Raw genomic sequence first — 14,703 nt, 5'->3', positions numbered from 1 at the left:
GTCCCTTGCCACTCTGCACTGCTGTCTCTGTATCAGAGGCAGCAGGACAGGGTGGCAGGTGGGAGCTGGTCCACAAAGGGAGCTAGTTTAAAAACCACCTCCCCTCTTCAACAGGCCACCTGTCACCCTGTGCTGCTACCCCTGATAGACAGCAAGCCCTTGTCAGGCGTATGTGTGTTTGAGCTCCCGGACCCTGTGTGAGCTGCAACTGAGACAAATTCTTTGCCCACCAGGATCCTAATATACTTTAAATGCAGAGCTGCAGTGGGGGTAGGTCCTGGACCCAGTGTGAGTCAGGACTGAGCCAAGGTCCTGGCCAGCCTGCTAAAAAAATTACTGGCTGCGGAGGGAGGCAGGGATGTGTGTAGTGTATAGATTAACCTATAAGCTTTTGCTTATCATTTAATTGACTACACTATTACATCCCTACTTCTGGTCCAGCTGGCCTACGTGCCTCTGACCCAGTTTGGTGGCTAGCCTCAGTCCTGTAGCCCGCTGCCACTGAACTCCTGGTGTGTGTTTCTCTGCCACACCAGAGTCCCAGTTTAGGGAGGTATAAGTGGTAGTACAACCAGAGTTCCAGGCAGTTACTTTCCTCCAACAGATGATTTGCAACAAATTAGTCGTAAGTGTAGTTCAAGTCTCAGTGCAAAGTTTCAGTAAACATTTATTTTTACCATACTATAATTCATTTGTGAAATCACTACAAATATTTAACTATATAATATACTGATCAGGTGGTCACAAAAGTAATAAATAAAGACATGTAATAGCTCTGTAAAAATAAGTTTGATACTCATAACGACCTAAAATATCAGCAAATCTAGTATTTCCTTAAAGGTCACATGTAAAAAGAATACATACACCATTTTCTTCAGAACAAATCATTTTACATAACACAATTTGCACAAACTTATAATGTGATTTAAACTTTAAATCTCATATACAAAACAGGATGTGAAATTAAATGATTGACATCAGTGCTGATAACTAGTGCTATAATAGCAAATATAATTACTTCCTTGTTAAAAAGATCAATTTTTAATGTGCTAATTGTAATCACAGTTCAATGGAATTATTCAAAAGTTTAAAATACATGCAGATACAATAAAATCTTTAGTCTCAAAACAGACAATTAGAACTTATGATCAATAACATCATTAGCTGCCCAATATGGATTATCAGTATGTGAGGCAAATCACATTAAAAACATTTTACATAATCAAAAAGCTAAAGTTGGTACTGAGTCTATTATCCACACTAACTATGCAACAAGTCTTTAAAAGCAAATGTAGAACGCACTATTAAGTACCAAGCTACACTAGATTTTGTACATTATACTCTGACATTCAATACCACTTTTGAAAGCATTACATTCTGAATACAAAACAGTTAACTATAGGTGAGATGTGTACTTGTAGAGAAATTGCTACTAATGTAAAGCTATGCAGAATGCTAATGTATTGAAATACACACAGTAGTTTCAGACATTAGATCCTAAGCATGACAAACACTTAAGACCTTAGTGGAATGTCTTGTAAAGCTAGACAGCTTTAGGTCCATCATAAACTATAGTCAATTGATAAAGTAAGATGACATTTTTCTAAATAACTGCTGAAGACAGGACAATAAAAAGGCACAGTTCAATATTACTAGCCTCTAGAACCGATTACAGGGTTTGTTAAACTATGCCAAAGAATGCAAAGATACTACTGCCCATCTCAGAATGAACCATTTAGTGATTAGAACAAAGTACTGGAAGTCATGAGATCTCAAGTTTTATTCTGATCTCTGATAGGAGTTGCAGTTCAATCTTGGGCAAATCACTCAAACTCTGTGCTTCAGTTTGTCCATTTATAAAATGGGGCAATTATACATCTTTGTAAAGTTACCTGAAGCCCTCAGATAACTGGCAACATTAACACACTCACTGCCTATGGAATGAACTATGAAAAATGGAGTAGAAGAATTTAGTAGGAAAATGGCATATAATTTTGTATGGAAAAATATTTGTAAAATGTGTTTACAAAAGTAACTTGAGACAACTTAAATACATCATCAGATAAGCCTCCTGCCTACTACTGTGCACCTTAAATTCAGAGCATTTTCAAGTACAATCATTGAATTTTTGTTTGTGCTCTTTCAAAATAGCTTTTAAAGTTAGCAGACTATACACTGAGATATAACTGAGTACTGAGAAACAATACTGATTAAAATAGCCAATTTTAAATAAATGCCTAAGCATATATGTCTTGTTTGCTTATAATATTGTAAATTTTTCTACTGTGCTTAAAATAAAATATTGAATTGTACATGGGATGTAAGTAAATACAAAAATATATTTTCCTGGATACAGAAGGTTGGGCAAGTTTGGGAGAAGAGTGTTGATACAAAAGGGCTGGTTTTACCTGAAACTAAAAAAGTGACAAAGACATGGGAACAATATGAATATAATCCAAAATTAAATTTTATGGCGGTATTTTAATGTAAATTGATAATATGCAACTCTTTATTCTTATATTAATCTTTGTGTTTTTATCTTCAATAGTAAATATGATTTATATTTTGCATAATGTTTGTATTTTAGGTAATCTATAATAATAGGAAAGAAAACAGACATGAATGTACAGACATCGGGTGACAGTACATTCCTTATTTAGAACACGATTATATAGAACTGACCCATGAGGATCAACTCCTCTATGAATTGTCCCATTGAAAACAATGAAACTCTACGCTCTTGTAAGGTTTGCAGGCTTCAGTCCTTAGATCCCAAATTCACAAAGCATTTTGCTAAATTGGGGCTTTAATATCTAAGTTGAGTCTACTTTGTACTCAGATCTTAAGCACTACTGAGGGAAGTGAGTTTTACTATGAATAGCTCCACTGATGTTAACAGCACTACATCTATTAGAATTCACAGGGCTAACCTGTCCTTTAAGTCTTAAGAAAGAAGAAATGAGTTACACAAAATAGTATCTTACAGTTTAAATATGGCATTATTAAACTGGAAGCCTCGCACATACATTTATTTTTTATAGGCATGTGTATTTAATTTTGTTGTTAAATCAGATACTTGTGCAATTTTCAACAAATATTTCGTAAGGATTCAGGATGCTTGCATTTGCATAGGTGGCCACTCATAGCATGAAAGATGAAAATGGCTCACACAATATACTGTCTATTGCACGTTATACCAATTAACTAAGTTTTAAGTGATCACTTGACACGAAGTTAGTGCCAAAGGTCAAAACCCATACATTTTAAAATGTCCATAAACATGGATTTAAAAATAAATCATAGTGCGATAAGTTTAATATGGCAGACCAAAAGAGATTAGGCAAGTAACATGCATTTTTAAAATAATCTTGTATGCTTCAGCGTTAAAAATTAAAAGAAAATTTGCAAAAATATTTATTAAATGAAATTAAAATCCTATTTAAACCCAAACCCAGAAAGTTGAAGACAGAATGTCAAATTATGCTCAGGTGGATATATGCAACTCCTCTGAAGAAAACAGGGATACTCACGTGAAATAGATTTTGGCTCAGCACCAAATTTTACTTTAATACAGTTTTTTAAAAATATTAGGAATAGATTCTTCTGTAATGAGGGTGCTTTTATCTATTTTGGTATTTATATTGTGTCATCACTATGACATAAAGGCTTTCCAATCACACATCCCCATAACTTGCTTGAAAGCACTGCATTACAAAAGTTAAATGATTTCTCAGACTTTCTTCCCTGAGGTTACTTTGTCTCAACACACTTCAACAAATCTTACAGTCAGTGTCATCATTATCTATCTTGTTAGCATGATGAGGGTACAAATATATACACCCACCAAAATATAGTTGCTTCAAAGCACTCTAACATCACTTTTAAATAATCCCCTAGTTTATATACTCCTCATAATATGACTGACCTCCCCAAAGATCCACTGGGGACAAGAACTTCAAGCAAAAAGCACCTGTAAGACTATTAAAATTTTAGAAAAAATCCAGATCTTCCTCAAAATAGATTATTGCTGCTTATTGGTCCTGAGAAAGCTTTAAGCAGCAATATATTTGCAAGTATTTTATCTGCTGCATGTTTTGATCTGAGGAAGCATGTGGGTCCTGAGATTTTTTTAAAAAAAATCATATTTCTTCCTACGCACTCCCTTGTGGAAAGTATTTTACTACGAAGATCAAATATAAACTTCTCTGCCACTGAAAATTTGCCAGCACACTGCATTTCTTATCCTCAGGCCAATTTTTGTTTTTTAAAATGCACTTAAAGAAAAACAGTGAGGCAAAGTCCGTAATATGAAAAACTAAGAAAAAAACCCCACATACCTGTAGAGAGTTACGGGTTCTTCAATTTGGAATAGCTTTAAAGGGCTTCTGATTTATGAAGTAGCCCCTTTCTTGCCAATAAAAGAATGATATTTTTGGCCTGAATGTGAGAAAATTCTTCATTCTATATGTAAAGGCAATTTAAGGCAATGAACTAAGTCAACAGTAAATTAGGATGATCACAGCTTTGCAAAAAATAAAACTTGGACCCACAATCACTACTTCTCAAGAAAATCATTTGGTAAGTTTTTTTTATGTCAAATTTGCATAATGCTCACCTTAGCTTCAGTATTTTAAATAGATTACTCAATTTGCTTCTATAAAAACTACAAAAAGATGTGTTTAAATGCCTGTAAAAGTAAGCGCTTATTCACTGATAAAATTCTAGTCATGGACAAAATTCTCTAAATATATGGAAGTGGGTTGTGCCCACAAAAACTCATGATATCATCTACATTTTTTGTTAGTCTCTAAGGTGCTGCATGACTGTTCGCTATTTTTTAAGTTTTTTCAGTTACAGACTAACATGGATACCCCTCTAAAAAAACCTTGTATCTTATTTTACAAATGTAAAGATTCTGAGTATATAGTCTAGATAAATTACTCTTATTCTTAACACATGATCTAAAGTTTTAAAATTGCACATTTTTACCATTTGATGTTTTGTTGCTTATTAACTTTCAATAAGATAGTGCTTAGTAACCTTCTAGTGAGCTGGTATAAAGTGATCTATAGGTTTTATTTCATTGGTCATTGGCTCTGTCCATGTTTTCAATTACCCTAGTAAGACGTATGTTCAGAAGTCTAACTTGACTGTCAATATGGTCAATCTTCTCTTCCAAGCTGTTGCTGCTATTTCTCCTCCAGTAAAATCCAACTGGTCCTGTCATGAAGTAAACGGCTACAACAAAGCACAGCGGCAAGACTGCATGCTCTGGTTCTCCTTCATACTTCTGGAGAATGTACACACATGAGAGGGCAAAAAGAGCAACTCTTACAATCCAGAAGAAGCGACCAAACAGCATATGTAAAAGACAGAAGAAGAATCCAAGGAAGACAGACAAAAACCAATAGGCAAGTAAAACAGCACCAATAAGCAGAAGAACACGGGTAGGATTGTTGGCAACTGCTGCAGGGCTGAAATAATGAGTCAGGTTGGAAGCTGAAAAATAAAAACAAATTTATGAGAAATTAAAAGATAGTTGAATTCTGTAAGGCAAAGACAGTAAGTGATAAACTGTGAGCCTAGCTAGTGAAGGGCCATATATCTGCAGAAGTTTCAATGCTATGCTTATTAAAAAGGGAAGGGGGAATGACTAAGGATAGTGAACCAATGGCTCAGGGGCCAGATCCGGCCCTCAGGCTGCCTGGATCTGGCCCCTGAGGTTCAGCCTTCCTCCTCCCCTGTGGAGTTGCTCCAGTCCTGTGGTCCCCCTTCTGCCTAGACCCTGCCTAGACCCCTCAGTCTGATCCTACACTCTACCTCCTGTCCAGCCCTGCCACCCTCAACCCATTCCAGCACCTTTCCTCCCAGCGATTCCACATCCCAAACCAGCTTTCCTGCAACCCCCTCCCACATACTGAACTCCAGAGACCGTAGAGGGGCCCACAAAATCTACTAGTCTGGACAACCTTAGGCTCTGCTGTGCAAGGGGAATGTGGAGAGTGTCTTTCTGCTTCTCAGACAGTTTTTTTTTCTTTTTGCTTCTCACTTTTGAGAGACTGATTTTTCTGTGGATCAGTGGTCCCCAGAACCCAACCCAAAAAAGGTTTCCCACTATGGTTCCCCGTAAGGTGTGCACCTGTGCTGGCACACACCAAAAATTTCGGTCCCACCCAACCCCCTCAGCAGAGCCACAGTGCTCCTGTGGGTGAGGCTGCATGACCAGTGACTGCCCTGCTTGGAGCAGCTGGGCAGCCACTGCCAGAGCTGGAGCCTGGGCCACAGTACTAAAAATAGCACAGCAGCCCTGGCTCCAGGCTCAGTACACAGAGCAGCCACCTGCCATGCAGTCCCACCCTGGTGAGCAGCGGCTGCTGGGACCATAGTACTAACAATAGCACCACAGCCCTAGCTTGCATCCTGGCACACAGGATGTGCTGTTTCTGAAACTGCCCCATTTCTGAAGGTCTTCTCCCAGCTCTGCAGTGACCATCTGCGCCTGCTTTGCAGCAGGGCCAGCTGAGGGCTGAGCTGTTGTCAGGACAAGCTAGTTTCCCTTTGGATTACGACTGGTGGTATGTAAAGAGCTGCTCCACATCAGATGGTGCTTGACCCTACATCGCGTCTTCCCCAGCTAGTGCTTGTGCCAGGCTCCATGAGGATCAAACCGCTCGAGCAAGGAATGGGGAGCTGGCACTGATTGGTTAGCACTGTAGTGACAACATAACCATGTCGCCTCACAGGAGGGAGAAGCATGTGGTGTGAGCAGGTTGGACACACAGCAGTGCTTTGGACATGTTTCAGGCAGCCCATCAGTCAGCAATCTGGGGCCTGGCTGTCTCAGAAGCACTCTGAGAGATTTGCTTGGCTCTGCATTGCAAGGGAGCACTGAGCCTTTCCTCTCAAGGTTCCCTGTTCCAACCTGGCCAGAGATCCTGTCTAACAGCCATCTACAGACCTATCCTCTATGAATTTATCTAGTTCTTTTTTGAACCCCGTTTAAGTCCTGGTCTTCACAATGTCCTCTGGCAAAGATTCCCACAGGTTGACTGTACATTGCATAAATAGTTCCCTTATTTGATAAGAGCCCTTATAGACTAATCAAATAGTAGATGCAAACTGCACTGATTATTCAATTAGTGAAATAATAGAAATTTTACATCCCTGCTTCTTACTCTCCTTGATTGTTCCTTTAGCATATTGACCATTTGTGATACCACTGGTTGTTTAATAGGCTTCCTGCTTAATTTTTTTCATATAATTTTTTGAATATTTGTTGGTCAGCTTTCTTCAAATTCCTTTTTAGCCTTCCTGATTATATTTATACATCTTATTTGACAGAGTTTATGCTCTTTTTTATTTTCCTCACTAGGATTTAATTTCCACTTTTAAACAATGCCTTTTTATCTGTCACTGCTTCTTTTATTTGGTTGTTAAGCTATGGTGGCATTTTTTTGGTTCTCTTACTATATTTTTTATTTTGGAGTATATGTTTAAGGTGAGCCTCTATTATGGTGTATTTGAAAAGTTTCCATGCAACTTGCAAGGATTTTACTTTTGGCACTGTACTTTTTAATTTCTATTTAACTAACCTTCTCATTTTTGTATAGTTCCCCATTTTGAAATTAAGTGTTGGGCTGCTTTAATGTTTCTCTCACCACAAAGATGTTAAATTTAAATATATTATGGTCACTATTTCCAAGTGGCCCAGCTGTAGTAACCTCTTGGACCAAATCCTGCAGTCCATTTAGGACTAAATCAAGAATTGTCTCTTCTCTTATGGATTCCACAAGTGATTAAGCTACACAAACCCTTTGAAAGTTTTATTACCCAGACTCCTGTCCAGAGAATTTAAGCATTCAGTCCTGTTTACAGAAGAGATATAGCAGCAGTGCAAAGCTTTTCTCATACTGCTTTACCAATATACTTCACCCATTTGTTGTGAGGAGAATTAGGATAGATGGAATTTGGGAGATAATATTATAAGAAAAGGAGAAACAAACTAGAGGTAGGAAATAGTCCCCATCAATGTACTGGAAGGGTTAGCTGCCTAAACAAGTCTTCCCAGTTGCATACTAGGTACTCTGGAAACTGTCCTCTCCATTTTTTTTTAGTGGATGACATCAAATCACAAGTCTCAAAACACTTGCTGAAGAACAAAGATTAACCTCTCCAGATTTAGAAAGATGTGCATGACATCTCTGTGCCCAGATTTTCAACTCAGGGGATTTTTAAATCAGATCTCTTTCCATTCTCTGCTTTAAAGCTACAGAATGCATATTTGCAGGATTGTATTACTTCTTTTGTTTGGAAGTATTAATGGCAAAATGTAAACTGTAGGAAGTGCTCCCAGAAACTGCAGTAATGGATGATTTGTAATGAATATAATAAACAGGTATGAAAGGTAATACAAAAGCAAAGATAATACATAATTTATTAATATTCTCCACCCTCAACATACATGTAAACACATCCATATAGATTAACTACATAATTCTGGGTTTAATAAGATTCATGCTTACCATCAATTCCAAGAACATCCAGCACATCAGTCCATATTCTCCAGAATGTGTCTACTAATACATCTACACTGTAAACAAATCTTTCTGTCAGCCTAGAGAAAAACTGTAAAATAAAATAAAATGCTGCTGTAAAGAATGACCATTGGAAACCAAGTTTGAGGAGTTTATACAGTTTACTAAATTTTCAGTCTATCAGAAAATATTCCTCAGTGATCAATCAAGATACATATATATTTTCTATTACCATAGTATCTGGGGGCCTCCAAAGATTTAAAAATAAATGTAGCAACGCTCTCTTCCCTTTCAGATCACAGGAAAATCTGACTTACAGTTTTTTGTTCACCTGCTTGTTCATATTTGGATGTTATTTGCAAAAAGTTCTTAACTGGTTGTGAAAAACACTCTTTCAATGCAATTCTCAGATATTTACTGAAAACCTGACATGTCTAAAATCAGTATCTACACAAAACTTTACTGACAGTGCAAATTATACTCATTCAATTCAGTAAATTAACATACCATTATGTTACTATGATACAGAGGGAGTTAAGGTTGGGAATTGTGAATTTAGAAGACTGAATGAGAAAATGAATTCACATAAAGGCTGGTTTGGTTTCCTTTGGGAACAACCTAATCTAAATTTGTTTTCAAGATTACAATACTTGATAGTCTTATTTCAGTTCTTGCTTGTACCCCTACAGAATAGCAGTTCTTGAGGCATGAATCTCTGAGAAGGGTCACACAACACTGTGGAAAAAACACCTGCACCATCTCAATGCTATTGCCTTCACTGTACAAGGTATACTGTGGCTGTCTACACTATGAGTTTTCTTGACAAAAAATATGCTAATGAGGGACTCATTTGCATGAGTTGCAATCTCATTTGAATATTTTCTGTGGACCCGTTTTTGCACAAAAACAAGCAGCATGGACATTTTCTTTTTGTGCAAAAACCCCTTTTTCTGCATAATCCTTATGCCCCCAAAAAGGAGGTACACTGATCTTGCGGGAATAGGGGTTTTTGCTCATAAAGAAAATGTCCACACTGCTTGTGTTTGCACAAAAACCCTAGCACAAAAACAGATCAGAAAATATGCAAATGAGATTGATGCATGCAAATGAGTCCCTCATTAGCATATTTTTTGGCCCAGAAAACTAGTAGTATAGACCATAGGATTTCAAAGGTCCAAATTTTGCCAACATACTAACAACCTCCAGAAGACTGCCACTATAAACTTCCGAACAAAAAGCTATCAAGGTTATAGTTGAGAAATACAGATATTAGCCTGTTTTGTTCCTGTAATCTAGCAACTGTATATTCCATGCTGCTTCCTAACATAACTGTCAGCTATTATGCAAGAAACTTCTTCTGGCCTGCTAATAACATCCCACTCTCTCCTCCCTCCCTCACTATTTCAATAATCTTATCTGAACATATTTTATTCTCTTCCATCCTGATGTGTCTTGATTCTTTCCCTCTGATACAGAAATGCATTCAATACAATAAAGTAACTGTATTTGAAAAAGCACTGTGACAAAACTGAAATATATTCTCTATAAAAACTGTCTACTATTACTTCTAATTTACTCTTTCAGCACCAGTTTAATAATTCATCCACACTTCTATTTGGGATAGAAAGAACGAGGAAGCAAAAGAGTTTTCATTCATTTGTTGATTGAGATGGAAGTTTTCCTTTGCTTTAGAATACTAGAGGTCAGAGGGACCTCTGCATTACTACCATTAAAATAGCTGACTTCTGTGAAAACATTAAAAACACTTGCTCTAAACTAATCACATGCTCTAAAATGGCCACATTTAATCAAACTGCAGCTGGAAAGTAAACAAGACACAGATGCGGCCCACTGACTTTGACCACTGCTTCAATAAGCAGTACGATCCTGGTGGATGAGAGATGCAGTGTGGCCACCCTCAGCGGGAGCCAGGCAGCTCATCGCTCGCAATGCCCTGCCCGTCCAACCCCGCGGTGGTATTTCTGAAAGCTTTTTTCTTGTGTTTAATCCTTACGACCGGGTTCAGATTAAGGTTTTTATTCGGGGAAGGTGAGAAATGAGCGGACGGGAGGGGGAGCTTTCTTTGCTCATAAAGCACATGGAAAAGTGCACGCGCCAGACCTCCCTCTTTCCAGCCTTGACACATGCAACCAACCCAGAGACGCTTCGGGGTATGCAAGCCACGAAGTGGAAGCTGCCCCCGCTGCCCCCGGACAGCTTTAGGCGCGGCCGGTGGTCTACACACACCGGCTCCGAGCAGCGCAAGGACGGCGAGGAGCGCCCGAAGGCGGGAACAGGGCGGGCGCCGACCGGAAGGGTCATTGGGCGGGGCTGGGATGTCCCGCAAGGCCCGCGAGCTTTCTGCGGTCCGCTAGCGGGTGCTCCTACGGCAGGGGAGGGGGCTCGCTGGAGGGGGGGGGGTTCTTACCTTCTGCAGGGCCCGCACGTTCTCCTCTCCGAACAGGCTGCTCACCCCCTGGTAGACGCCGCTGGCCGCCCGGCGCAGGCTGTTCTGCTTGTCACCGCCGCGGCTCCGGGCCGCCCAGGTGCCGGGTCCCAGCAGCAGCAGCAGCAGCAGGAGCCGCCCCCTGCCTCCCAGCGCCATGTCGCTCAGCCCAGCCAGGAGCACCTAACGCCGCCCGCCGCCGCCGAACCGCGCGGAGTCTGGAATCGCCGTTCCCAGCATCCTCCTGCCAAGCGGCGGCTGCAGCGCCCCCTGCGGGAGGGAGGCGGCGTGCGTGAGACACCCTCCCTCCCAGGCGCAGTGGGGAGCCCGGCCCCCGGCAGTCCCCATCACGGGGCGCCTCGCCTGGCCGAGTGACGGGTCCTTCAGCGCAACACACACACTGAGCGCACCCCCTCACCTCACAACACACACACACGCACTGCGCACCTCAGCATATATACACTGTGCACCCCGCACTAGACTTACACGTTGTTCAACCCTCACCACACCAACATTGCACAGCCCACGCTATACACATGCTGTGCATCCCTCGCCTCACCACATACTGCACATGTCTCTACTGCAGTGTTTCTCAACTTTTTTTAATAAAGTACCCCTTTTAAATATATATATATATATATATATATATATATATATATATAATCTCCCCAGTACCTCTAGTTTTCAGACACATTTTTTTCTACCATTGCAACACATTTGTTTAAACAACTTAATCATAGCTGGGCTGGGGGGATGACATTTTGGATGTAAAAAGTACAAAAATAATAAAGCGCTGTAAAACCTAAAACAAAAATTCAGTTTTCTCTAAATTTCAGTGGTGTTTATGTGCACCCCCAACCCCAACTTCTCTCAAGTACCTCTATAGAGGTACTTGTACCACTAGTTGATAAACTCAGCTCTAGTATATGTTATGCTTATGTTTGTGCATCTGTCTGTGAGTATGTTTCTTCAGAAACTCCTCCTAAATGGTAAGAGCTACAACCACCAAATTTGGTATGCAGTTTCCTGTTATCCTAACTTAAAGCAAGGCCAGAGGTTAGTTGTGGTAGGAAAATGGGGTGTGTCTGGAATTCAATTGTTTTCCATAACATAAAAAGGGAGGAGGCTGAGCAGAGAAATGCTATACTCAGACTCCCTGCCCTTAGTGGTGATTAACAGTTATATTGCTGTGATCACTGGGACAGCTGCACCACCAAAGGAGTGGCCAACTGAGGATGGGGTTTGCCATCTTGTCTGTCACCAGCCCAGGTAAATGGCCACCCTGCTCCAAACCTCTGCTCCCCGGCCTTTGGCCAGAGTGCTGGACTGGGGGAGGGGAGAAGCCCCACCAATCCCATCGTGTAGTCCCCCCTGGGAGTACTACCAGGGCTAAGTAGTGCAGCCCTGGCCCCTGCCATAGCAGCTTCAGCCCGCTCTCCCCCAGCACTGCTAGGCCACTCAGGCCACTCAGCACAGTGTCTGGCCAGTCTGAGCAACCCCTTCTGTCTTGCCCTGGGCCAGGTCAATGGCGCATCAATGTGAGGCCTACATGGACCTCTTGCCTCCCTGTGTGCTGCCCTCCAACCCTGGGCCAGACCTCCGGAGTCAGGCCCACATTACCTACCTCTGAGCTGGGCTTGGGTAACGCCAATGGGAGGCCTTCATGGAATCACCCTCCTTCCCCGCTCCCAGACTAGACTCAGGCAACACTGGATAAGTCTTCTAGTTTATTCATATGAAAAAGATAATTTCCCCTTATTTATGGTATAAAAAATCCTTTCTTGTTTTCCTGTGACAACATAAAGCTTTCGTGTTTGTATATTCAATGTCCTTTACAAATAATAAACTTTTTTTATTTACTGTATGGAGCCTCTTATTCTACTCTAGACATAGTTTAGGGCCTTAGAATGTCATAATTCAGCATTGTTGCACATCCTCCCCTCACAGCACAACACTATACTCAACAACACTATACACAACAACAAGGGTGCTATGTTTTGAGAAGAATATAGTGGTTATACTCTTTTCAAAGCACACCACGCTTGTTGTTACCACTCTTTCCAGAGCAATACACACCCATGTCACCTCATCCCTCACAGCACAATTTACATCTATCCTTTTCAAGAACAAACACACCTCAGAGAGAGACAAGCATCTGGACAGTTGGAGCAGACTGATACATAACACACATTTCCACTCTTGTATGCTTCTCCTCTGACCCCAGCACTAAGCAGCCATGGCTAGGGGAGAAGTACGCTCCTCCACCACCAGGAGGGAGCTGCCATTGCTGAGCGAGAGGGGCCCTCTGGCAGCTCTGTGTACAGTAGCTCCGTGCCTCTGTGTGGGGCTTATTAAGCAGCTGCACAGACATGTGGCTGTACAGTTTAGAAGGAATCCTGCTGGGAAACTCACTTTTCTCTCTATATAAGTGACATAATAGAGGATACAGACAGTTTGAGACTAAGGCTACGTCTAGACTGGCATGATTTTCCACAAATGCTTTTAACGGAAAAGTTTTCCGTTAAAAGCATTTGCGGAAAAGAGCATCTAGTTTGGCACAGACGCTTTTCCACAAAAGCACTTTTTGCAGAAAAGTGTCCGTGCCAATCTAGACACGCTTTTCCACAAAAAAGCCCTGATCACCATTTTCGTGATCGGGGCGTTTTTGTGCAAAACAAATCTGAGCTGTCTACACTGGCCCTTTTGCGCAAAAACTTTGCACAAAAGAACTTTTGCCCAAACAGGAGCAGCATAATATTTCTACAAGAAGCACTGATTTCAGACAGTAGGAAGTCAGTGTTCTTGGGGAAATTCAAGCAGCCAGTATAGACAGCTGGCAAGTTTTTCCGCAAAAGCACTTGCTTTTGCGGAAAAACTTGCCAGTCTAGACACAGCCTAAGGGTATATCTAGACTAGGTTTTTTTCAAAAGGAGATATGAAAATTAATGCCAAATTTGCATATCTTCTTCTGATCACATTTTCAAAAATGGGTCTTTCGAAAGTGAAAGTAGTCTGGATGTGGTTTTTTTGGGGGAAAAAACCCTTTTTCGAATAAAACCCGCTCTTCCTAAAAAAAGGAGGTTTACACGGTTTTTCAAAAAAGGTTTTTTTCCCAAAAAACCATGTCCAGACTACTTTCACTTTCAAAAGACCTGCTTTTGAAAATGCAATCAGAAAAAGATATGCAAATTAGCACCAAATTTGCATAGCTCCTTTCAAAAAACAAAAACAAAATTAATCTAGATGTACCCTTACTGTAAAACAGCTTAAATACTGTGAAATAGGCAGACCATTTACTGTACTTCTCTGGCTCAGAAAAATTGATTATCTTTCCCACCTGCATATAATCTTAACTTGTAAATACCGATAATATTGTATGCAATGTTTTCATAGCCATGTTGGACTCAGGATACTAGAGAGACAAAGTCAGGTAATAATTTTTATTGAGCAACCTTCTGTTGGCAAGAGAGACAAGCTTTTGAGCTACACTGCTCTTTTTCATATCTTTGCCTCTCTCACCACCAGCAATGAGTTCAATAAAAGATATTACCTCCACCAACCTAATTAATAATCTTCACTTATGGATGATAATTCACTGACAAAAATACTCTACAGCTTTTTTTATAGAGAAACAAGCTGATTATATGTTTATGATGAAAACATTTAAGTGTTTGCCATATATCTGAACCACTGAAGAGCTTCTACTTAAGAGATACTGCTGCA

The 14,703-nt window shown here is 40.4% G+C and overlaps 1 protein-coding gene across 1 annotated transcript; it reads right to left on the bottom strand.

Annotated features, from left to right (window-relative positions):
• Positions 1-649: 649 nt before the first annotated feature.
• On the bottom strand, positions 650-11,344 carry BRI3BP (BRI3 binding protein). The gene is made up of 3 exons (XM_075898477.2): positions 10,963-11,344; positions 8,523-8,625; positions 650-5,499 (listed from the first exon to the last, which is right to left on the bottom strand). Exons 1-3 carry the CDS (start codon positions 11,137-11,139, stop codon positions 5,081-5,083), a joined length of 699 nt encoding a protein of 232 aa, XP_075754592.1. The 5' UTR covers positions 11,140-11,344; the 3' UTR covers positions 650-5,080.
• Between the last annotated feature and the right edge of the window lie 3,359 nt (positions 11,345-14,703).

The sequence above is a fragment of the Pelodiscus sinensis genome, chromosome Z, assembly GCF_052426305.1.
Source record: "Pelodiscus sinensis isolate ZL-2025 chromosome Z, ASM5242630v1, whole genome shotgun sequence".
Classification (NCBI taxonomy): Eukaryota; Metazoa; Chordata; order Testudines; family Trionychidae; genus Pelodiscus; species Pelodiscus sinensis.
The sequence above is the reverse complement of the archived record's forward strand: the minus strand, read 5'-3'. Positions and strand labels throughout refer to the sequence as shown.